This window comes from Equus quagga, chromosome 4 (genome assembly GCF_021613505.1).
Source record: "Equus quagga isolate Etosha38 chromosome 4, UCLA_HA_Equagga_1.0, whole genome shotgun sequence".
Taxonomy (NCBI): Eukaryota; Metazoa; Chordata; class Mammalia; order Perissodactyla; family Equidae; genus Equus; species Equus quagga.
The window spans coordinates 106,774,591-106,799,918 of NC_060270.1; the positions used below are offsets into that span (position 1 = coordinate 106,774,591).

Here is a 25,328-nt window from a genome sequence, read left to right on the forward strand (position 1 = left end):
TAATACCTAGGAGGTACTAAATAGATTTTTATGAAAGGTAAAATGGGAGGCAGAAAAGAAGGGAAAAATGGTGATGACATTTTGCATTAATGGGAACTCTGAACATATGGATCTTTTGAAGATATTACTTTCATGTGGTATACACTAGAACCCAGGAATAGGGGTGTTGTGCCACCTGGATGGTTAATAGACTAACGAGCTGGAGTTGAGAGAAAATCCTGTGAGCTAATTTGTGATTTTGAAGTCAATGAAGATAAGAGGTTTACTTACAGAGAGGAGTTGTCTAAGTTTCTGACCCTGACAGATTTAGTTTATCCTAACATAAAGATAAAAATCCCCCCCGGGAAGGGAAAACTCATTCATTCACTGGAGCTCTTTATTCACTGTTGGAGTCGAAAATGCAGATCTGAAATTCACAAAAAGGAACAGTTAAGAAAGGAGAGAGTTCAAGAATCAAAGGGCAAAATAAAGCATGCCTGGGGAGGGATTCAGAGTGCCCAGACTCATTCTACTCCAATTTTCTACCCAATCTCTACAGTGAAAATTTTATCGTCTTTAATTCTCCTCTCGTCTTTTTTTTTTTTTTTAAAGATTGCCACCTAAGCTAACAACTGTTGCCAATCTTCTTTTTTTTCTGCCCAAATTCCCCCCAGTACATAGTTGTATATTTTAGTTGTGGATCCTTCTAGTTGTGGCACGTGGGATGCCACCTCAGCATGGCCTGATGAGTGGTGCCATGTCCGCGCCCAGGATCCGAACTGGTGAAACCTTGGTCTGCCAAAGCGGAGCACGCGAACTTAACCACTTGGCCACGGGGCTGGCCCCTCACCTCGCTTCTTTATTGTCTAAGCTGAAGAAGGGTAAGTTGAAACCTTAGGTCTCATCTCCATGATGGACTCCTCTCCATAAAAGTGTCTTTGTGTTGAATATGGTTACCTTTTCTCTAATTGATAAAATCTTTCTTTTTCTTCAGAGGTCTACTTTACCAACTTCACCTGTAATTTCTAATGAAGAACCCATTGTTCTTTCCTATATACATATTATAATTTACATTAGTGGTATAAAAATTACCATTTATTATAATCAGCTGTGTCATATATTTTCCCCTAGTCGTTTGGTCTCAGATTTAGCTTTGGATGTATGTATGTATGTATGTATGTATGTATGTATGTATGTATGCATGCATATCTACCCAGGCTCTGGGTTTACCTCTAGTATCTACCGTTCCACAAATGTTGAATAAGAAAACTTCTACAATTTTATCCCTTGTGCCATTCATTCTTCTAGGGTTTGTCTCTACTGTTAAAATTCCCCCCACCAAGGGGGAGATTGGGAAAAAGGGAGAGAGAGAGAGACTTCTTATTTTTATACAACAATTTAATTCATCTTAAGCTTCCTCTGTCTCCACTTCAGTCATTTATTACTAGAAAGCTATTGCACAGAGTGGTTAAATAATAAGGCTCTGAAACAGACCTGGTTTGGAGTCCTGGCCTTGTCAATGACAAGTTCTAGGCCATATAAAAGATCTCATTACCCTTCTAAGCCTGGTTTTTTCCATCTATAAAATGAGAATTATCATTGTTTCATGAGTTGTTGTGAGTGCTCAGTTCATGCATGATAAATACTCAGCACAAAGCTGAGCATAACAGTCTGCGTAATCAATGATAGCTGTAAACACCATCTGTAAACACCATTTTAAAATGCATTATATTTATTAAAGAAGCAGAAAGAAAATTTTTAAAGGAAGCATATTTTGACATGTAGTAGCATATGAGTAAATTTAATTTCAGCATTATCTTTCATAAAGCGTATTCTAATAATACTCATATATATCTAGTAAGCTTGTAATGATGATTTTGATAAGAGGAGTGATTTTTACATTTTTTTCAACGTGTAGGAGGTCTCTGGTAAGCTTACTAATATTTATTTTACAAAATTAAGTGAATCCAAAGCAGGCGCAAGAGTTTCCGGTTTCGAATTTTGAGCCTGAATGAATAAGCTTTAATGTCAGTCTCATTTTAAAAAGTTCTTATTATACAAAGTTGACAACCTGAGTTATTGAAGAAAAAAAAGCAAAGCCTACTGTGGTTAACAAGTTGTTTTTACTATTTTCTATAGTATCTAAAAAGTAGAATATATTGTAAACACTTTGTTAAAAATAATTATTTACATAGTTTTTGGAAAGTTAGTGGCAAACATGGTTTACAAGTAAAAGACACAATTTTCAAACTAAAATCAGTCCGTGGTCTTCATGAAATTTACAGAAGCAAGAGAAGATTTCGTTTAAATATCTGAAGCAGTTTCCACATTAAAGCATTTCCAAGAAATAGAAAGGGGAGAAGCTTAGATAAAGCACCAGCTGTCACCATGTCACCCAGTTAACACTGATTCCTCACTTGTCCCCATCGCTTGATGGAGAACAGGAAGAGAAAGAGAAGGAACACTTAGAGAGAGAAACAGAACCCTGAAATTACATTTGCTTAGGGGATCCCCCAAAGGCATCTTGGTCAGTTGATACATTTCCGAGGAGCAGAAATAGATTACAATAGTTAAGGCTCAAGATCATGCATGCATAACAAAACACAATTACTGAATTTAAGTGATATTGAATGTCATACAACATAGTTAAAACTTGTCATTTAAGTCAACAGTATACATATTTTCTTTATGAACCCCTTAGAACTTTGTAGGCACATTGAAATCAATCTTCTTACAAATGAGATAAATATCAGAATCTCAAACTACATGGTGTAAGGGACTGCATTTTTATGAATATGTCAGAAGAACACTACTTGTGCCTATCTTTTAAAAATAATTTCAACAGTGAAAATTAATGTTTAGGATTTTAAAGTTTTCAAACATAAAACAATTTACAGAGTAATTATGGATGTGACGAGATTAAAAACAACAAAAATACTTGGAAAGATAAATGAGAAAGTGACAACTAACTTGCATATACAAATGTTGTACACCACCACCAACAACAAACTTACACTTTGATCTCCTAATTCGGAGTCCTCACAGTTTGAGCAATCATTTTCTTTCTCTAAGTTATAAAGAGTCATAAAGTGCAATGAAAAGTACTTCAAAGTGGCCAGTTTCCAACTAGGGATCAAGACACTGTGAAAATCCCTAGACAAAATGGTAGCCCTTGACTTTTCTAGTTCTTATTTATGACATGCCTTTGCCAGCTCTTACATACTCAATGTTACATTATGGATAAATGGTAAAAAATACGCCAGTTTTATGCTAAAGTAAGACTCGAGTCTATTGTCATATTCTCTGTTATATCATTTTAGTAAATGTATGCTTTTTAAAAAAGTGTAAATGAAAAAAATTAGGAAAAGGTCGGCAATAACTGTAGTTCCCCTTGTGCTGCTTGTTCTGTGAATGCATTCTGTTAAAGAGCTGGAGACTGGGGGGGACTAGCCAGAGAGATGAGAGACCAGGAATCTGAGAACTAGGAAACAACATTAGCACATTAGCTCCTAGTACCAAAAATAAATGAAAACAAAAACAAAGATGGGGCTACAATCAATCTTTTTCAAACGTGGTTTGAATCAGCCCAAGAGTCTCTGTAATGGATCTCAAAGGCACTCCGAGAATTGCCCTTCCTCTTGCTCCAGTTGGCATCTGTCTAGGCAAGTTTATGATTTAATGGCCTGTAGCATTGTGCTGTTTTTTTTCTAACACCACCCCACATTAAGACAGTAGTCGTTTATTTGTAACTAAGTCCTATTCGTGGTGACTTGAATCCCATCAAGTTGAAGTAGACATAAGCTATATGAAGAAGCCCTTGCAACTAATCTCTACTACCACCTCCCCCATCCTCCAGAAGAAGCACACACCATAGAAGCCGTATAGAGAAAACAAGCGTTGGATTATCAAAAGGGAATTTTAACCCACTTTAACTCTGCAGTGATATTAAGGGGTTGTCTTGGTTAGACTGAATATATAGGGGTAAAAAGTGAATTTGACTTGGAGTCTTGAGAACAAAGCTTAAATTCCTCGGGTTGTAAACAATTAAATATTAAGTGAAATCTTTACTTTCTCTGATCTTTGCTTTTATTTCTGATTTAAACTTCTCATGTTTTGGGGAAATGTGAAGAAGATGAAAAGGTAGGAAGTGGGATTAGATCTGGCTTTGAATAGTTGACTTTCCCTCAGCCTTGTCAAAATAGGCATCTTCTTTGGTAGCTTGAACTTCCCTGTTACCGTCTATCATATGAATATCTGATGTATTTTTGTCATTTTGCCTCAAACGGTAACTTTTATAAGCACGCTGAATGATGGTTGCTGAGACTGCCTCTTGTTTTCGTTTCAGAGTAGTTGTAATTGGTTCATATGTGATCTTAAAAGGGTTGGCTAACAGAAACCCTGATTCCATCTCTGAAAGAACTTTCTCCATCCTCTCATCTGTACCCATAACTCGCTTTGCTAAAGCAAGTAAGATGTCAAGGCAATGAATTCTGTCCCCAACAGCCATGGGAAGATCCATGGCAATGAGCTGGCTCTTGTTTGGTTTTGCCATGAAAAGAGGAGGATCAAGAGCAGCTGCCAAATCTGAAAGCTTGCTGGAGTCTATGTACTGGGTCATTTCAGGATCAAACCTCTTCCATACCTGAAAGAATTTCCTAAAATCATCTTCACTCAACGTCTTGGCCTTTTTTTTAGAAGCAATATTTAAAAACTCCATGACAACAACAATGTACATGTTTACAATGATCAGCCACGATATGAGGATGTAACTGACAAAATAAATAATCCCAACAAAGGGGTTACCACAATCTCCTCTAACCTGAGTCCCAGGGTTAATTTTATCAGGATCACAGTCAGACCATTTACTGTTGAAAATTGCATTGAGCATCCCATCCCAACCAGCAAATATCGTAACTTGAAAAAGACAGAGCATACTGCTGCCAAAGGTTTCAAAGTTGGACACATCATTAATTCCAGCTTCCTTTTTAACATAGGCAAAATTGTACATCCCAAAGATGGCATAGATAAACATGACCAGGAAGATGAGAAGACCAATGTTCAACAATGCTGGGAGAGACAGCATCAAAGGAAGCAGCAGATCATTGAACACCTTTGGTCCTTTCCCAGGATGCAGGATGTGGATGATCCTTGAGAGAAGTATCAGTTGCACAAGGGAAGGAGGCACAAGGTAGGGTCCTACCATCAGAGGCAGAAGTAGTCCTTGGTGTAGGAAAAGATAAAGCAGGCAATAAAATTATTCAAATATGATTGTACTCAGCAGGACATAAGTTATTTACATTTCCTTTTTTCTATATATTAAGATCATTTATTAATCCTTCTCACATAACAGTTAGCACATATTGAAAGTTTGGGTTACCCAAATACTAACTGTGGAAATGCTCAAAGTATCTAGCAAAATTTGGAAGAGAATTCTTTGTATTATCATCTTAAGAGTACTATAGATCAAGCACTTCTGGAATCACAGATGGCATGAATCCATAATATAAGACAGTAGTCATACCTTTTTCTGTTTGCATTTGGACCGAGAAATTTAGTTCAGTCCAACCTTTATTGGATACCTAATAAAGGTGTTATACAAATATGTAAAGATGAATGACATGACTTCTGTCCTTGAAGACTTTATAATCTAGAGAGTAGAGGTAGACATTTAAACTAATTATAATGCAAGGCAGAAAGTCCTACTTGGTAAATATAATTACAAAATATCTGACATTTGGTGATTCACAGATTATAATTTAATTAATTAATTTCATAAATAGTATTTGGGTCCTTAGGAGCTTTACATATGAATTGAGTAAATGAATCTTTGCCTAGAACTTTTTTCTGGTGGTGGTGGGTAGATGAAAGAAGTATGGTAGTGAGAGCTATAACTATAAAACAAGGTGAAATTATACTCCCTTTTTTTTTTTTTGAGGAAGATTAGCCCTGAGCTAACATCTGCTGCCAATCCTCCTCTTTTTTGCTGAGGAAGACTGGCCCTGAGCTAACATTTGTGCCCGTCTTTCTCTACTTTATATGTGGGACGCCTGCCACAGCATGGCTTGACCAAGTGGTGCCATGTCCCCACTGTTGAACCCCGGGCTGCCGAAGCAGAACGTGAGCACTTAACCGCTGCGCCACCGGGCTGGCCCCAAGGTGAAATTATAATTACCCTCAAAAGCATAAAGGATGTTCTGTAGAAGTACTGGAGAGAGTGTGGTTCATTTTGAGTTGAGAAGGTGGGGCAGGAGAGAATCCCAGGAAGCTTCTAAATAAGATGGTATGTTTGCTGAATAAGGAAGGCTCATGTCTCATCTGTTAAACTTGGTCACGGCCAATGGCAGCATTTTCTCTGATATTCTTTCTTGGCTGTACCCTAATCTCCACAGTGCTTTAGTGAACCTTCTGCTCTTACTCAAATTTTTATTTCTCCTCCTCTTCCAAACTCTTCTGTTATGCAGGATGTATCCCCATTTAATTGTAAGCAAATTTTTCTACATCCTCATCACTAAATTTTCTTCACCTCTTTTCTTATCTAAAATCTAACTCTATCTTGAGGACACTATTTCCTTTGCAACACTCTCGAGTACAGACAGCTTATTCTTCCCCACTCCATATTTCTCAGGGTAGAAGGATTGAATAAGCAAGCATCTGTCTTTCTCTCCAATGTGATTTCAGACACTTTTCCTTCCCATCATTTTTACAAGGAAAGAAAGGAGATTTCTGACACTGCGGATCATGCCATTCAACGACGCCATCTCCCACCATTCCTTGGTTCTATGATTTATTCATTCCCCCTCATTCATATTCATTGGAGACTTTAGCACTTGGCTCACTGCCACCCTTTCCATCCCAGCATCTACCATCAACCACCCATTCAAAGGCCAGTCTCTCAGTCATTCATCATTTTACTTTGCTTATTGACATCTATGGCCACATTCCAAACACAGGATATCTGACCCTCTGAGTTCTCAAATTCAAACAACTTTCTCTCTGACTGCAATTTCCTCTCCTTCCAGATCTCTGATTCAGCAACTCTTCCTTCAGTCTCATAGGGATCTTTAATTCCATATCCCTCTGCTTTCTTCTCAGGCGGCCTCTTCTGTCTTTCAGTCAAGCTTCTCATACTTGTCTATAATAGTTGTGCTGCTTCCACTACCAACTGAATGAGTGAATTTTCTGGACGCACATTGGGCAGTTTATCTGCATTTTTCACTACTGACTACATAGAATAGAACTTGACAAGAAACACTTAAATATTGTCCCTACTCTCATAAAGCTTATATACTAGTTTGCGTCTTATGGGAGGCAGACAATAAACAAACCTTTCTCTGCCTAAAATACTTTTATCCTAGATTCTTTCTTGGCTACCTCCTATCTAATAAGTCTCTATTTAGATTTTTGCGTCTTCCATGAAGTTTTTTCTGACCTCGACTTACTGATCAGGTGCTCCTCACTTTGTTGTGCTGCTGTAGCATCTCGTGTTTCTTCTCTTATCATAACCTTAACAGCATCGCATTAAAATATACTATTTAATTATCTGTATCCCTTCATAGATTATATACTGTGTGCATATAGGAATTATGCCTACCTTGTTTACTACTGAATTCTTTGAATGTAGCATAGTATCTATTCACAAAGAGGATAATCAAATACATTTGTTAAATAAAAGACTGAGATCTCCAGAGTAGGAGAATACTAGAGACAAATTCATTAAAGTCTAAAACTCTAGTGTTGTGAAAGTTGTAAAAAGTTTTAGAGATTAGAGGAAAAGGAACAATAGTGAGCTTGAAAGAGTATATCAACCTAAGACATAAAGATCCTTCGAGCGTCATCCTGGAAAAATAAAGTATGTGATATACTGAAGGGGTAATTAAGCCTTTACCTGGTGGTCTGTGAAGTAAAGTCTATGTATTAATTCAAGAAGTATTTCTGAATATCTTGTATCTATCAGGCACGTGTACATGGATGTATGCAAAAATGTAAGGTATTCTGTTTGGAAATAAAAAGTCCATACTTGCTTTGCTCATTAAGAGACTATATCTCAGAAGACATTTACTGTAAGGGCTTGCCTGAATTAAAGTTATTACAAATGAAAATCTGACTAAACAAAATCTTACCTGTAATAGAGAAAACGACCACCATAAAATCAAAAATGTTCCATCCGACGGTGAAATAGTTACAGTGGAAAGAGATGAGCTTCAGTATACATTCTCCAGTGTATAGCATAACAAAAACTGCATTAATCCAGTGGAGAGCAGTGTCCATTTTTGGACTCTGTTCGTCACTTTCTATCATAATTGTTATCGCTTGGAAACAGATAAGCACCATAATGATGATATTAAAAACTTGATTTGTCACCAAGTCAAAGATGAATCCTTGGAACTTGTTCTGTGGGTCAATAAAAAAGATGTAATAGTCTTATTAATAGGATATAAATACACACACATAGTGTTTAGCCGTACAACTTCCCTCCCAGCCTAAATAGGAGAATAAGTGAGGGCCTATGTTTTTACCAAACTATAATTATAGCATACAGTCAAAAAAAACACAAACCAAAAAGAAAATCAAAAGCTTTGTTAGGGAAAGTATTTTAAAAATTTTGTCAAAAGTATTTGTTAAGAATTTTAAAAACACATTTTTATTTTTAAAAGAGGATACATAAAGGAAAGTTTTTTAGAGGCCTCAAAACAGTCTAGATGTTTTCTTACTCCTGGGCGATGTACTGGTTTTTGCGAGTCCTCAGACATCAGCCTCTTCAGTGCACGGTATTGTTTCTTTTGTTTTACTGTTATAAAGAGATTTGAGCCTCCCTGGTAAAGAAATGAGAGAAAAAGATATTAAAATCACATTTAATCCAAATTTCATCTAAAATTAATATGTATTTTACAAAGCTTGGCAATTATTGACAATCCTTTTAAAAAGGCTTAACTGCAATGAACTAAATCATGTTTAAACATGTCTGATTTTCTGTACAAAAATCTATATAAAACACATGCAGAATATACCCTGGTAATGGTTGATATGCACTTATCTTTTGGTGCACTTTCCTCTGTGTAGTCAACCCTATTTTCCAGTCTTCTGAGGACTACCTTTTATTAGACAGAGACAAAGGAGAAACAGCAAGGGATATCTGGAAAGGTTTACTAAGAGAGACTGAACTCAAAAGCTAAAGGTAACATTGGTTTGTAACTTTTAACAAGCTGGAAAAAAAGAGTTGGTCATATGTGTGTTTTTATATGTTTACTATTACTTAAGTTTCCAAATACCATCAGAAGATATTTTTTACTATTATTCCAAGAGCCCCTGGGCTTACTTCTTCATAGCACCTTCTAGGGCTTATTCTTCTCTGTGTTTCTAGTGTGAATTTCAGTACCTTACACAAAATACACAAAGTGAATAAGAAGTGAACATTTAATGATGTGTTAATCTAAGAATTAGGACTTGTTACTGCTCTAAATCAGGACTTAGTCACTTAAAATTGACAGGGCTCATCAATTTGAAGCTGAGAAGCAAATCCTGGGATGTTATCCCCTCAGGTTAAAGTCCCAGGAAGCTGAAGCATCCAAGGAAATGCATATTTGATCACTGATCTCTCTAATCTCATCTGATAGTAGAGACTTGATGTGGTTTATCAGATTCTGCACATGGTTAAACTTTGATGACATGGCTAAAGATGGAATTTCAAAGTTAAACTATTTTTTTCTTTGATTTTTTTTAGAAGGCTTTCCTTCTCCTAATAGAAAGTAGGTCTCTATGATTAAAATAAGTGGACTTCTATGACCTTTGAGCCCTTTACATTTGTAGAAGCCCAGAAGGGAGTCTTTGTGTGGAGATGGCACCAAACAGAGGTTGTTCAATTCTGCCTCTGAATTCTCTCCTGTTCCTTCCAAGCACGCCTATTTAGGCCATCCAATTAGGATTTATGGCTCTCTCTACTTCTAGCAGAAAAACCTGCTCCAATTGACCAAGATGTCAATGCTGGTTATGACTCTGAAGGCTTTGAATATATCAAAGAATAAAAAAGTATGGTTTGTTTTTCTTGCACTTCTTCACATACTTGTGCAGATGCATCAAATATTATTTATTTTTCAGCACGTCATTATTTATAAACATAGGCACAGAAATGTTTGTAATTTTTAACTTTTAAATTTGTGTGTATACATTTGAATATAGAAAACAATGTATAGATGAACATTTTAGCAATATTCATCAATAGACAGGAGCATCAATAGTTTTTTTTAGATAAATACCAAGTAAAAATGACATTAAGCTGAACCCTAAACCAATTATTTGAAGCAGGACGTTTTTATCAACGTGTGTGATTTTCTCAGGCATTGATGAACAAAGATATTTATACTTATCTTTATTTTATGCTTGTTGAAATTAACAATAATAACGCCAATCAGCATACTCAGTGGAAGAAATAATCCGATGATAATGAAGCTGATAAAGTAGGAATACATGTAGATATTGCCTTCAAAACTAGGCTGCATATCTACCTAAAAGTTAAGTTAAAAAATAAACAAAATAAGGCAGAGCATGGAGGATTTTTAGGGCAGTGAAAGTACTCTGTGTGATAATATAATGATGGCTATGTGTTATTATACACTTGTCCAAACCCATAGAACGTACAACACTGAGTGAACCCTAAGGTAAACAAAGGACTTTGGGTGATTATGATGTGTCAATGTAGGTTCATCCTTGATAAAAAATTCTGGCGAGTGATGTTGATAATGGGGTAGGTTATGCATGTGAGGGGGCAAGGGGTATATGGGAAATCTCTGTATTTCCCTCTCAATTTTGTTGTAAACCTAAAACTTGTCTAAAAAAATTGTCTTTAAAAATAAAAATAAATAAAAATGTAAGAAAATAAGCAAAATATTGATTTTTTTTAACATAAGATTTATAGAGCTATTTATGACAAGAAAATCCAACAATGCTACTCGAGGTAATGTTTCCTCTTGGCTCTCTGGTGAAGGGGTATCATTGCTTTGTTTATTTGGATTTTAAAGTTTCTTGCATTGGTTTAACTATTGTTATGAGTTGGATAATCCTTCAAATGGGCCTATGGGGCCTCAACTATTGGATATAATCCTGGAAGGATTTCATTGTCCATGAAATACTCAATCTGAAACGTATTTAATTTCTGTCTAGCATAAGCATTTGCTTTTAGTGTGTTAATTATTCAATGATTGCTGGTGCCCTGCTCCTGAATGGCAAAAATGACTTTGCTTTCACCTTAACAATGGCTCTAAGATTATATTGTACTTACACCCATAGAATCGACTGCTGAGTTCATAATAGTGATCCATCCATTAAATGTTGCCTGCAAAAACGGCACGTATTTAATTTTTATGGAAATCTTATGCTTCATAGCAAATAACTAGTAAAACTCCATCTGTTTTTAATCCAGTAAAACGTTTGATTAGTAAGGCTGACCAGACTTCAATATATTGTATAAATGAGATCTTTACCCTTTTCATTAATTACATTTGTGTTGTCTGTTAACACTTATTTAAAACTAGTTAGTTTAATTGTAGTTAATAACTTAAAATATTTTAAGATAGTATAAATGGAGAGAGCGATAGATGAATAGATAGATAAATGGTAAATAAATACATACTGCCCAAGTGTCATAGTTACTTGTAACTGCTATCTATGTGCTTTTTCTATGGCAGAAGTGAGACAGAAATGATTCACTACCGCAGAGCTGCTAGATTTTGGGTGACTGAGAAGCCATTCCTCAAAGCACTAGGTAGAAACAAAACAGTTGAACCAAACCTGAGTTGAACCAAGGATTGTGATCTCATTACCTGATCAGTAATGGTGGAAATAGGTTTGGCCAGTACCTGCCATTTCCTCTGTCAGTCCTACCTGCATCTCCGCTTCCTTCTCCCAACAGAGCAGGGAATGTATTTCACTTTTGTCTCTCCAAATGAGCCTAGTATATTATGTCTCATAACATTTTTCTACTAACTAATAATTGCTAAAATAATTTATAACCAACTCTATTAATTGTCCACGTTTGTCCTTTATGTTCACCTACGATATGGATATAATTGATAAGTAAAATCAAAAGTGTACTTACTACTTGAAGCAGTGAAAGGAAACCATTTCCAACATTATCAAAGTTCAGTTTTGCATTCTCCCATGGCATGGATTCATTAAACACGAGGTTTTCACATTGGCTCTTATTCATGACTTCAGATATAGGAAACCTTTCTCCACTTGTTGGGTCGATGCATTCATAGAACGTGCCAGCAAATAAATGTACTCCTATGATGCTAAAAGCCAGCCAGATCATAAGGCAGACCAGAAACACATTCAAAGCGGGTAAAGTAGTTTTTATCAAAGTTCTCACAACCACCTGGCGTATAAAAAATAAACATGTAAACTTTAGGTAAGAAATGTGAAACTATTTTAATTAAATTGGAAATACTGATTAATGTAATGTCATTTTCCATTAATAAAAAAAAGACCATCTCTATAGATTTAATAGGCTACATGCCAGTATTTGAATAACCTAAATAACAAATTTCAATTAAAAAATGCACATTAAAAATCCAGATATTCTTGGGGCTGGCCCAGTGGCATAGTAGTTAAGTTTGTGCACTCTCCTTTGGGGCCCTAGGGTTTGCAGGTTCAGATCCAGGATGTAGACTTAGGCACTCTTTATCAAGCCATGCTGTGGCAGGCATCCTACATAAAAAGTAGAGGAAGATGGGCACAGATGTTAGCTCAAGGCCAATCTTCCTCAGCAAAAAGAGGAGGATTGGCAGCCAATGTTAGCTTAGGGTTAATCTTCCTCAAAAAAAAAAAAAATCCAGGTATTCTCAAAATTTTTGTACTAAAAAACCATTAAAAGACAACAGAGCTAATTAGTGCAAATAGTAGAATAAATAATTATTTCACTGATTTAACACGTTTATCAACTTCCTATATTGTGCCAGAAATAAGCAAGACAGCTGAACCTGTGGGTCTGTATGAGATTATCTACAAAGCACATAAAATGAGAGCAAAATAGGCCTAGATCTACATCTTGGGGATTCCAGCTTCAGGGAGGATTAGTCTACAGTGGAGAGAGTGAAGAAGCGGTGGGGGAAATAAGAGGAAGACCAAGAGATTGTAGACCAATGAAGTCGAGGCAAGAAACTGTTTCAAGAAACACTGAATGGGCAGCTGCACCTCGCAACATCACAAACCTCCTCATGAACACCTCTGTGTCACTGGTGAGCCACTCCAGAGTGGGAGTTTGGAAAATGAATCTACCACCTAAACTTGAATAACCGCAATAGTCCATAATCACTGTCTGCTTTCCTCAACTCTCGTAGCTCTTTAATATTATAATCAGAATGTTATTCTTATCACTCCAATAAAGCTGTTATGGCAAAGGCAAACCAGTTGCTATATCCAATAGAATATTTTCAATCTTTGATATTTCTTTATCTTTCTCTTATCATTTACACTTTTGACTCCCTTCCTCCATCCTCACTTCCTCCTCTTTTTTTTCTGAGCTCCCATTGATTCTCTTTCTACCATTCTAATCTTTCCTTCCCTCAGCCATTACTGGATTCACACCCTTTTACCTGTACTTTCTTGCTTATATTCCTTATTTTTATGTCCTTGAATTAATATTTTGACTTTTAATTGTGCTTTCAATAACACTTGATTTTATTTCTAAAACTAGGTCACAGATCCTTTGTTGACATAGTAGATATTTGAGAGAGCCACTCGTGTCTCTGATGAAAAATGCTATGCCTCCTAGAAAATACACCTATGTAAGAATAAAAGCAATAGGTATGGTTGACACAAATACTTCAGCAGTAAGAGCACCCAAGACATGAAGCTTATTAAATACATAAAACATTAATTTTGTAACCATGTAGCTTCGTTATATACTCAATAAGATATCTCCAGGGATCATTCAACTACAGAACTTCCAGAGGGTGAGATGAAGCTTAAGATCTGGATCTGACCTTGACCTAACCATGGCTATCATCCTGTTGCTGTTCTAATGAAAGTATGGCACCAGATGGTACAGCGCTTCATTTCTGACAAACAGAAGCAGCTTCCCTAGCAAATCTCTTCCTACTTTTCTCTAAATTGGAGGCAGACAATTTGCTATTTGGGCAACCCTCCCATGTATATAAATTAAGAAAAAACCCTTAGTATTATCCCATAATGTTTTTTACAATAAAGAAGAATTTATTTTAGTTACATTCATTATCTAGTTTGTACCTGTGTATGTGCATGTGTGTCTCCCAGCTTTATTGAGGTATAAATGACAAAAAAAATTGTACATATTTAAGGTGTACAATGTGATAATTTGATATATGTATACATTGTGAAATGATTACCACCATCAAGCTAATTAATATATCCATTATCTCACTTAGTTACCTTTTGTTATGGTGGTGGTGAAAACACTTAAGATCTACTGTCTTAGAAAATTTCAAGTATACAATACAGTATCAAAACTACAGTTACTATGCTGTGCATTATTTTCTGAGAACTTATTCATCTTATAAATGAAAGTTCGTACCCTTTGACCAAGATCTCCCTATCCCCACCCCCACGCCAGCCCCTGTGCTTTGAGTTAACAGGCCATGTGTAGTTTATAGCCCTAGAATATTCTATGAAATTTTCCTATCACTAATATGTATTTGTTTTGGAAATTTGGTTGTCTTGTCATTTTAACCTCAATCTTACAGACCTCTTCAACCACTTTCTCCTTTTCAGCTTTTTTACTCCTTATTTTGGTTTAAGATCAAAGCAGTGGGGATATTACCACCTTGTGGACCTCCATGATGTTGTTAATAAAATGTTTCATAAGTTATAATAATTACAATTAATATTTTAGATCTTTGTATTCTGGGTGTATGATAATTGGAATTTTGCTGTATTTGCTACATAATAAAATATTTCTTGCCTAACACCAGCAAATCGAATGCATTTGGAGAATAGGTTAATCAGGCCTAAATCCTGTTATAATGAGTCAATCACAGATTCATATGAATTATACAAACATTATTATTAATCATATGCTTGCATACATATTAAAAGTAATTAATGTACTTAATACATGTTCTTATGTATGTATATATGTAAACACATTTATCATATAAAGCTGATACTATTAAAATTCCTGAAATTTGCTTTTGGTTAAATACATATTTTAAATTACTTACATTTCTGTTTGGATTTATAATGATCACTCAAATTTTGAGATAAAAACAAGTGTCCGTTTTTTAACCAAGTGGAAAGAATTTGTGTTATGGTTTCTTAATGAATGGCAGTTTAAATGTAACATATCATGTATAAACTATAAAAATAATACAGTTTAAACACAAATAATTTTTTTATTGGATCCTATCTACATTGAATATGTGATATTCCATGATACATCAAATAGGTAGGCTAATGTTAGATAACCTAGGTAAATTAAAAATGTAAGAAAACATAAGTGGAAGATTATGAAATAAAAGATAAAATTAGACTATTTCTGCATGTAATTGGTCACTGAATATTTTCATACTTATGTGTGGTGGTCATAGACTCTGTTTTTTCTATTAAGTTGAGCCATATGGGATTTCCATTATAGGCCCAAAAGACTAAACATTCACCATTTTATGTGGTTCAACCTGTTGGTTTCCCTCACATTGTTCAGAAGAGGTTTTAACATGGAAGTGAGGGTAAGAATTCATAATTTGTGATGTGTGACTTTAAAAAAAGTAAATTTACTTTAAAATTCAAGCTGTTATTTCATTCGGTGAATAACTACTTAGTATGTACAATGTTCTTATAATTTTAAAAGTTAGCTAACTGATCAAAGTTTCATCTTCTGTCAGTTATATTTTTAGCATTGAGATAATTTCATTAATACTTAGACATATCCAAGTGGGTTAGAATGGTATTACTTTTAGAGACTATATTTTCTCTGTCAACTATTGGGTTATTTTTGCTTATCTTTATTAGTTTTCATATCTTATGAGTAATAAAGACCTAAAATCTTACTAAGTATAGCTAATATACCTTTTGTCTATACTTTTATGTAGTAGAATATAAGGTTTTGTATTTGTTAAAGATACAAATGAGAAGACTACAAAGCTTTTAATTTGTGGAAATTTAGTAATCCGAAATAAAAACCTATAAATTAGTTTAGAGACTTTTCTCTTACCTTCATTCTTTCAAACTGAGATAGAACTCTGAGTGCCCGAAGGAATTTAATGGAAATAAGTGGTTTTAGTTCTTCTCGAGATTTGCCTATTAAGCTAAGACAAAACACCTAGATATATTTAAAAAAAAAAAAAGAGCAAATAGGATTTAATTTTAACTTTAATCAAAACAATTTGTAAAATGAACTTGGCATTTGTTACACAAAAGATGCACAAAGTCTGCCAAGAATTATGCAAAAAATTTAATATATATTTCAATATATCTTAACAATGACTTACAGAAAGGTATAAGAAAATCAGTTTGTTCTCAAATCACTTAAAAAAGATAAAACAAAAATATTTTCTGGTAATACGGATGTATGTTATTGAAATAAACAAAAATTTGTATATTTGACATTATGATAAAGGATTAATATTTATATCCATGTTTTAATTTGATTAGATTAAGAATCAATTTCATGATTATTTGCAATATAGTAATAATACACAGTGTTTTCATTAAAACAAAATTAGAATACATTTATATATTCATTCATCTATAAATACGGTTAACACAATATACAGAATGGGATTTCAAAAGAGAGGCATCAAGGAGGATATGAATATTGTTAAATTCTAGTACAAATTACATAAAAGTACGGGAAGATACTAAGGTTATTTTTTAAAGCAATCATATATGCATAAAATGATTCTTTTTTATTCAAGTTTAAGTTCAAGTTTAATGGAGATTGAGCAAGTGGTAGAGTTACGGTTAACTTTTATTGTATCTTCATATTTTCTGTATTTTCAAGGCAATGCCAATATAAAATTTATTCTTGTTACCCTAAAGAGATGCTCTTGAACTGGACTTTGAGTAAGGGTATCAATTATGTCAGCATGGAGGGATGTGGACACATAAGAGCAATGAGCAGGAAACAGGAAAGTGGATTGCAGGTGGAGCATGGTTTGGTTGGAGTAGAAGATTAAATTGCAAGTATTAATTTAGAAGACAGAGGTCAGATACTGTAAGTCATTATTTACAGACTGAGAAGCTTCAATCATTGCTTATTGAATAGGGAGCCATTTGTTCATTTGACAAAAATTATTGAGCACCTACTATGTGACAAAGATTGCTCTAGGCACAGGGCAAAATGAGGGAACCAAGCCAAGAAAAAATTCTGCCCTAATGGAGCTTATCTTTTAGTGGAGAAGACAGACAATAAGCAAAATAAATGGGTAAATTATATAATATTAACAGGTGCAATGGAGATGAGGAAAGCAGAGAAACGAAAAGGGAGTACTGGAGTGGCTGCAGTTTTGAATAGGGTAGTGCAGAAGGACTTAACTTCAACGGTTTCATTTAAACAGACATAAATGAGGTGAGCCAGGCAAAGTTCCAGTTGGAAGGAAGAATATGTGCAAAGGCACTAAGATGGAAGTAATCTTGGTGTGTTTGCCGAGTTTCAAGGTGTCCAGTGCCGGTGGAGCAGTTTATGGACCAGGATGGGGGAAAGGGAGAGCAGTAGGGGATAAGACTGGATCATGTAGAGACTGGTAGGCCTTTGATTGCAAAGACTAGCTTTTACTCCGAGTGAGATGGGGTGTTTATTGGAGGGTTTCATGAAGAGAAGGGATTGGGCCGACTTCTATTTTACAATAGTAACTCCAGTTGCTCTGAGGAGAACAGAGTGAAAGTGTGCAGTGTTGGAAGCAGGGACATTGGTTTGGAATCTATTGTAATGATCCAAATGAGAATTTTTGGTAGCTTGGCTCAGTGTGGTACTAGTGAAGGTTATGATAAGTAGTCTAACTTTGAATATATGATTTAAAAGTTGAGCCAACAGAATCTATATATTTTAGGATGCTGATATTTTTAAGACATTGTTCAATAAAGCTATTCTGTTAGCAGTGGCTTCATAGGTGACCCTTAGAATAATTCAGAATAAAGTGCTGAACTTTAAAAATTTTAGAATGAGAAGAAAGAGATAAATGTTGAACATTACAAATGAATAAGCATGGGATGTTAGTGACTAAAAATGCACAGAGAGAGGAAAAAGGAAGATGTAAGTAAACGGAAGAGTGAGAATAAAGAAGGAAGAGCAAACCAAATAGCCTTTTAAATTTTTCTTTAAAATACGTACGATAACAACCATGAAGTCTAGCTTGTACCAGCCACTACTGAAATAGGCTTTAAAACCATATGCCATCCACTTTAGAAGCATTTCCAGAACGAAGACATAAGTGAAGATCATGTCAGCATATTCTAATAAGATTCTAATAGTCTTTCTCTGATCGATATATATATCTTCAAAAGCCTGTGGGTAAAAAGTTTAAGGATTAGTTTACATTTAATTTCTAAAAAATCTTTTGGGATAAACGGGAATAAAACGCCATCTCTAGCAAGCAGAGGGTGAGCAAAGTTATAGACTGTAGTCTCAAGGGCTGGTTCACTTTGCCTGGATTTAGCCACATAATCCCTAGCTGACATTTTCTGATCCCATGCCTGTAGCAGACCTCGGTAATTGATCCCAGAACTTCTTATGGAGACTGAACTTGGCCTCATAATTGTTCTGAAGAATGATCCAAAAGGCTCTCTCAAATTGGTTAATGAAACTTAATACAAGAGATGGAAGCTTTCGTCACATCTGACATGGTTCTTATCTCTGACTCCATGTAGCCAACTCACAGATACAGGTCAATTGCTAATAAAGGAGCAGAGATTAAAAAAACAAATGTGTCTTCAGAAACCCACACTTCTATTACAAGAAAAAGTCACAAGCTTGTTCCACTGCAGAAATAATCAGGCAAACTAGTGGAAACACATGAATACGAAATAAAACTATAATCGTTTCTTCAAAGCTTCTCAGTTTTAATAGGTCAACCTTAATTTTACTGTGGAGGATACAAGGTATGGTAATGTCATTCAAAGCAATTTCATAGTGCTTTTATTTTATAAGCACTGAAAAAAGGCAAAAAGGACCAGTAACTTCAGGCAGACTTGTACCAAAGTGCATTCAAGGCCAAAAAGTAAACAAAGATTAAAATAATCTTATGTGAAGAATGGTGTGATTCTTGTAAAACTACTGTTAAACAAAAGTAAATATAAAATAACAATAGAGTTACTGACTTTTAATTGAACCAGTTATGGACTAAAAGTATATATGAGCAAAATATATAAATATATAAAAAATATATAAAAATATATATATAATATAATAAATATATATATTTTATATATATAATAATAAATATATATAAATATATAAATAATATATATAATAAAATATATATTATATATATAAAATATATAAAATTATAAATAACGTCTGGAGTTATTTTAAAGGACTTTATTTTATTATATGTATTTATTTATGGAATAGGTACATAATGCAAAATAAAACAAAAGATACACAAAAGTCTCCACTTTAGTTAAAGAAATTTTAAAATTGGGCAAAACTAATCTATGGCAGTCGAAGTCCACAGTCTGTTTACCCACATGGAGTGTGGAAGTAACTGTGAGGGGTCAGAGTGTGTTTCTGGAGTCCTGGTAATATTCTATTTCTCGGGCCAAGTGACAGTTACACTGGTGCATTCACCTTGTGAAGATCCTTTATGCGATACACTTACGATTTGTATGGTTTTCAGTATGTGTGCTAAATGTCAACATAAAACTTACTTCAAAAAATATATGCAGTGCAAAGTCTAGCTCCCAAGCATGACTCCATCTTCTCTGTTCTGTGCATCTCACAATTAACTATTTCTTGTGTATCCTTCTCTGATCTTCCTCACTCAGAGACAAGCAAATAATATACAACCTGTTTTTCTTCTTTTCCTACATAAAATGTAGCATGCCATACATTTTATTCTAGATCTTTTGTTTTTTCACTAATTACATTTCTTGCAATATCAATATGCTTACAGCTTCTGTATTTTTTAAATAGCTGCTCAATATCCTGTTGGGTGATTGTACCATCAGATATTTAAATAGTCACCTAATGTAGACTATTTTTGCTTTTCAGTCTTGTACTATTCCAAAAAATTCTTCAGTGAATAGCTTTGTAAATGCATTTAATACATGTTCAGATATTTGTGGGATACTTTCCCAGAATAAGATTGTTGGGTCAATGGGTAAATATATTTGTAGTTCAAAAGTCCTTAAAAATATATGCAACACTTCTCTTTCTTATTGAATACCAAAGTATTACACAATACAACAGTTTTGTATGTGCCTATTATTAAACTTTGTTTCATACATGAAACATCATTAAAATAAGAAGAATTAGGTATCTATTAACATTCTTTTTTCCCACTGTCATTCATATATTTTGAAATTGTATTATTTATTTGATAGTGAATGAGGCATATACAGACTTTTAAGAAACTGTATTATATGTCTTCCAAAACTAAAACCACAGAAATATGGATTTGGGTGTTATAATAAGTATTCTGAAGAAATCTAATTTGGCACAGTGACTTATGAATTAACAGGTTTCGGGTGCATTTTCTCCCATAAAAGTTGCACAGACTCTCACTTACCAGAGCACCTGTGCTGAGCAGAGTGACAAAGCCAATGAAACATTGAAAAAAACTGTTTTCTACTATCTTGCAGCAGGTTTGCCTTATGTTCTGCCAAATTTTCCCTTTCTTGGATTCTCTGCTGATTTGACCAGATGAAGATCTTCGTCCATAACCTGTCAAGAATGAGGCTATTAAGAACAAACATCTTGAAAACTCACAAAGAAGTAAACATCTCAAACTTTCTACCATATGCTTTTGTAATTATTTATTTATAGAATCTAATATAGGTGGTCTCTGACTTATAAACTTTTGACTTTTACCCCTGCTGTAATGACCACTGCCATTACAGAGGAAGAAAAGAAAAACTTAACTAGTGAGTTTGGTAATAGTAGGAGGAAACAAATTGTGAAAGGTAGAGATGACTTAGAACATCCACTAACCCTGTGTCTGAGAGTAGAATTTATCCCCTACTCTTACAAAAAAAATACACACACATACAACATCCTCTGAATATCACATTTTGGTATAATGCCTGAAAACTCATTCTCTGAAGATTCACATGGCATAATCAGCATTCCCATTTAAATACACAAATATTTATGAAATGTTAAGAGGTATAATATCAGGTAAGTCAATTAAGTTGATTTCAGTTCTTAGGTGGCATGGGAATGGGAATTTTGACTGAGGCTATTTAAGGAGCTAACCTGGATTCTGGAGCACTTTGTGGGTACAGTACATTTGCATGGGGTTGCACTCTACCTTCTGGTCAAGAGAATTAATATAAGGAAAACCAGAGGTGTGAAAAGAGAGTGACTAACAGGTGAGAAAATGAATAAATGGAGATGGGTGGAGTTTAAAGTCAATACATTTCATTTTAGAATTTTACCTAGTGTCTTTGACCAAATTTATACATCTTTGACCAAAAAAATTAGGAAATATTGCTTCCCTTGCCTTGGATGTTACAAGTCCTAAAACTCAAGCTACTGAGAGCAGATTCTTATTTTGAATACAGGAATTTGAGCATTTAACAATAACCATTTTGATGATTTCCAGTGATTTCAAATGTCTAGAACCTGTAGCCATTTGTTAATCTTGCTTGGAAAATCACTGAATTATGTCGTCAAGAGGTATATGTTACATATCCAGTGAGTCAGTCAACTGACTGAAGCCTTATACTTTCTTTTTTCCCAACCATTCAGTTTTATTAGTTAAAATATATTAAGTCACACAGAGTCTAAATAAAGCATTTCAAAATCCACTGTATGATCCTTGGTCAAAACACAGATTATAAACATTCAAGAAGCATTCTTGTTCTTCTGATATAATGATCTGAAAGTTGTCCTTTCTTTGATTTCCAAGGTGGAGCCATTTTATATTCATGTGGAATATAAAAAGAATCACCATTACATGATTTGTTTTCCTATGAAAGTCATAGGATGTTTTCACGTGAGTATTTTAAATATTGACTCCAGTCTATGAGGCCTAAAAATATATACAGGCACACATATACACTAATCTTTTTAAAAATCCTGTGAGGTAAGTTTTATTATCTCCTCATTTTATACATTAGGAAATGAGTCAGAAAGAGAGTAGGTAAAAGCTAGTGAATGCTGGACTGGGATTTGAATTCAGGCTATGTGAGTCCAGAGCCAACATCCTTACCTACAGCAGTAGACTCACTAAGAAATAGGCCTTTTCCCCCTTTCCCAAATGTTGACTTTTTTCTTGACATTTATTATAAGTTTCTATCAGGATTCATATGGGCATGTGCACGTGTGAGCACACTCACATGTTTGTGTGTGTGTATTCCTCAGTCAAGCTAATAAATTCTCTAAAATTAAAAATATCTCCAATAGCATTATTTAGCTTAAGAGCAATTTAGTCTAGGGTCTGGCCCTGTGGCCGAGTGGTTAAGTTCACACGCTCTGCTGCAGGCGGCCCAGTGTTTCGTTGGTTCGAATCCTGGGTGTGGACATGGCACTGCTCATCAAGCCATGCTGAGGCAGCGTCCCACATGCCACAACTAGAAGGACCCACAACTAAGAATATACAACTATGTACCGGGGGGCTTTGGGGAGAAAAAGGAAAAAAATAAAATCTTAAAAAAAAACCCAAAAACTGTCCTACTGAATCTCACAGCAAAAAAAAAAAAAAAAAAAAAAAAAAAAAAAAAAAAGAGAGCAATTTAGTCTAATTTCAATGATCAAAGGAACTTATTATTTTCTTACCATTTTTAAGATGCTTTGGTTTTTCACGTTCATAGACCATTTCTTCTTCTTCAGAGATAGCAATATCAACTGTACTGCATTCAGATGAGCTAGATTGCTTCACCTTCTGAAAAGTCAAGTGCCACCAAAAATGTGGTGATTAAAGTTTCATTTACTCACTGAAGTTAAAGTTTATTTTACAGAAAGACTATTATCAGGTTTAAAAGACTTTAGGTCAATTTCATGACTGATATTAAAATGCATACATATCTTTGAGTTGGTTTTAGAAATTACTTTTAAAAGTTAATTTAAGCTAAAATAATTTTTATTTTAAAAGTAACATTTAGTTAATAACACTGTTCTCCTAAAAGATGTGTAGGCTAGCTCCACTTTCCAAAGGGATTTGAGCTCCAAAGCTGTCTTGAAGTTATTTACAAGGTTCCCATATATGCTATTTCACTTAGGTGAGTAGCATCAGAATAGATCACCTCTTGTTGCTAAAGATGGACAGACAAGAGTGCACTTAGTTTTCATCTTAAAATTCAGTCTAGGCATTCTTGTGCATGTCATCATTGGACAGGATTGATGTGAGGTTATCCTGAAGTGAAGTGAAGGAATGACACAAGGAATAGGGTCAAGACTAGAACTTGGAAAGTGATACCAGCCCTACAGAAAGAGGCTAGTTCCAGGATTGATGTTCTTTCCCACTCTGCTCTTGACTGAAGTTCAAGACTGGCTAGAACAAGGTACTCATGATTTGCACATGTGATAATACTGAAAGTCACACATTTGACCTTTACTTGAAATGATTTTCTCATAATGCTTTATTTTGCCTTATTTAAAAATGAATATGCAATATATTATCCTTTAAAATGAACAGTATCCTAAAGTTAACAGCATATAGAATTCTTTCTTTTTTTTTCTGAGAAAGATTTGCCCTGAGCTAACATCCATTGCCAATCTTCCTCTTTTTTTGCTTGAGGAAAATTATCCCTGAACTAACATATGTGCCAATCTTCCGCTATTTTGTATGTGGGTCACCGCCACAGCATGGCTTGAAGAGTGGTGAAGGTCCACGCCTGGGATCGAAACCCTCAAACTTGAGCTGCTGAAGCAGAGTGCATGGAACTTTAACCACTCGGCCAGGGGGAGCCCCCTAAAATTATTTTCTAATTTAAAAAATTATGATGTGTATTATAACATTTAGAAGAAAATCAGTCTTATTCCTTAAAAATTAAGGAAAGATCTAGGTAAAGTAGAGTATATAAAAATGGAAATTATTGAGGCCACCCAGTTGCACACCAGTTAATTGTGCACATTCCACTTCGGTGGCCCGGGGTTCGCTGGTTTGGATCCCAGGTGCAGACATGGCACCACTTGGCACGCCATGCTCTGGTAGGCGTCCCACATATAAAGTAGAGGAAGATGGCATGGATGTTAGCTCTGGGCCAGTCTTCCTCAGAAAAAAGAGGAGGATTGGCAGCAGTTAGCTCAGGGTTAATCTTCCTCAAAAAGAAAAAGGAAATTATAAATATTTTGTCATACCTCTTGGTCTTATGCACAACAAGTGTCAAGGAAATATAATTAGGAAGCTTTGTTTGCTTTAGACCTTCCACAGTCAATTGTCAGTAAGACGTTATGGTGCTCAATTGAAAAAATATATATCCAGCAGGTTATTACTCTTAAATAAATGAATCATTTTTATTATTTCAATCCTCTTATATTTTCTTTATTTCTGATGAAATAAGGGCTATAGTGATGCACTGATTTGGGAGTAGACAATAAATAAGTGAATATTATATAATACTTGGGCATTCAATAATTGAAAATTATAGACCTTATAGTCATATGCCTTTTTAGAGTTTTTAAAATCCCTTCACATAAACTCTTTGATGTGAGTTTTTCAAGCCCCTTTTAGTGTGTATTATTGTAAATTTGCAAATAAATCAACTAAGATTCAAAATTCTAAATAATTTATTTTAGTAGAAGATCACTTAATGGCATGAGAAAGTGACTATGATATATTGCTACATTATGAAAAAAGTTACAAAACCAAACATAAAGTTTGATGTGATTTTTATAAAATTTATATAGTTACAGATTTGTAATAAAAAAAGGGTGAAAGTTTAAATACCAAGAGTACGTATCTCTGAATTATCAGATGACATGTGATTTTTATATTATTTTCTTTGGTTTTGGGCATATCAACATCCTTAGTACTCATGGGCTATGTAATCTGGAAAGTATCTAATTAAATTAAATATGTAACTAAATATACAAATAAGTGAACACATCTTCTGTGAGTAGTCAACCAATCAACAGGACCAAATAATTATGCAGCAAGCATAAATTACAACTTCTAAAACCTCAACATTTACAATTATATTTAGTTCTATTTTTCCTATATATTTCCATATCTCAGACTTTCTAACGAGATTGGCGAGAAGTTTTCCAGCACATCTGGACA

The 25,328-nt window shown here is 34.6% G+C and overlaps 1 protein-coding gene across 1 annotated transcript in view; it reads right to left on the bottom strand.

Annotated features, from left to right (window-relative positions):
- Positions 1-1,735: 1,735 nt before the first annotated feature.
- SCN7A (sodium voltage-gated channel alpha subunit 7) overlaps positions 1,736-25,328 on the bottom strand; it is an 86,937-nt gene continuing 63,344 nt past the window's right edge. Inside the window, exons 16-25 of the mRNA XM_046659801.1 lie at positions 22,883-22,988; positions 20,673-20,827; positions 18,278-18,451; positions 16,160-16,267; positions 12,071-12,349; positions 11,255-11,308; positions 10,344-10,481; positions 8,691-8,795; positions 8,100-8,370; positions 1,736-5,199 (exon numbers count right to left, since the gene is read on the bottom strand). Of these exons, the coding sequence (XP_046515757.1) occupies positions 4,133-5,199; positions 8,100-8,370; positions 8,691-8,795; positions 10,344-10,481; positions 11,255-11,308; positions 12,071-12,349; positions 16,160-16,267; positions 18,278-18,451; positions 20,673-20,827; positions 22,883-22,988 (2,457 nt within the window). The 3' untranslated portion in view covers positions 1,736-4,132. The remainder of the gene's footprint in view (positions 5,200-8,099; positions 8,371-8,690; positions 8,796-10,343; positions 10,482-11,254; positions 11,309-12,070; positions 12,350-16,159; positions 16,268-18,277; positions 18,452-20,672; positions 20,828-22,882; positions 22,989-25,328) is intronic.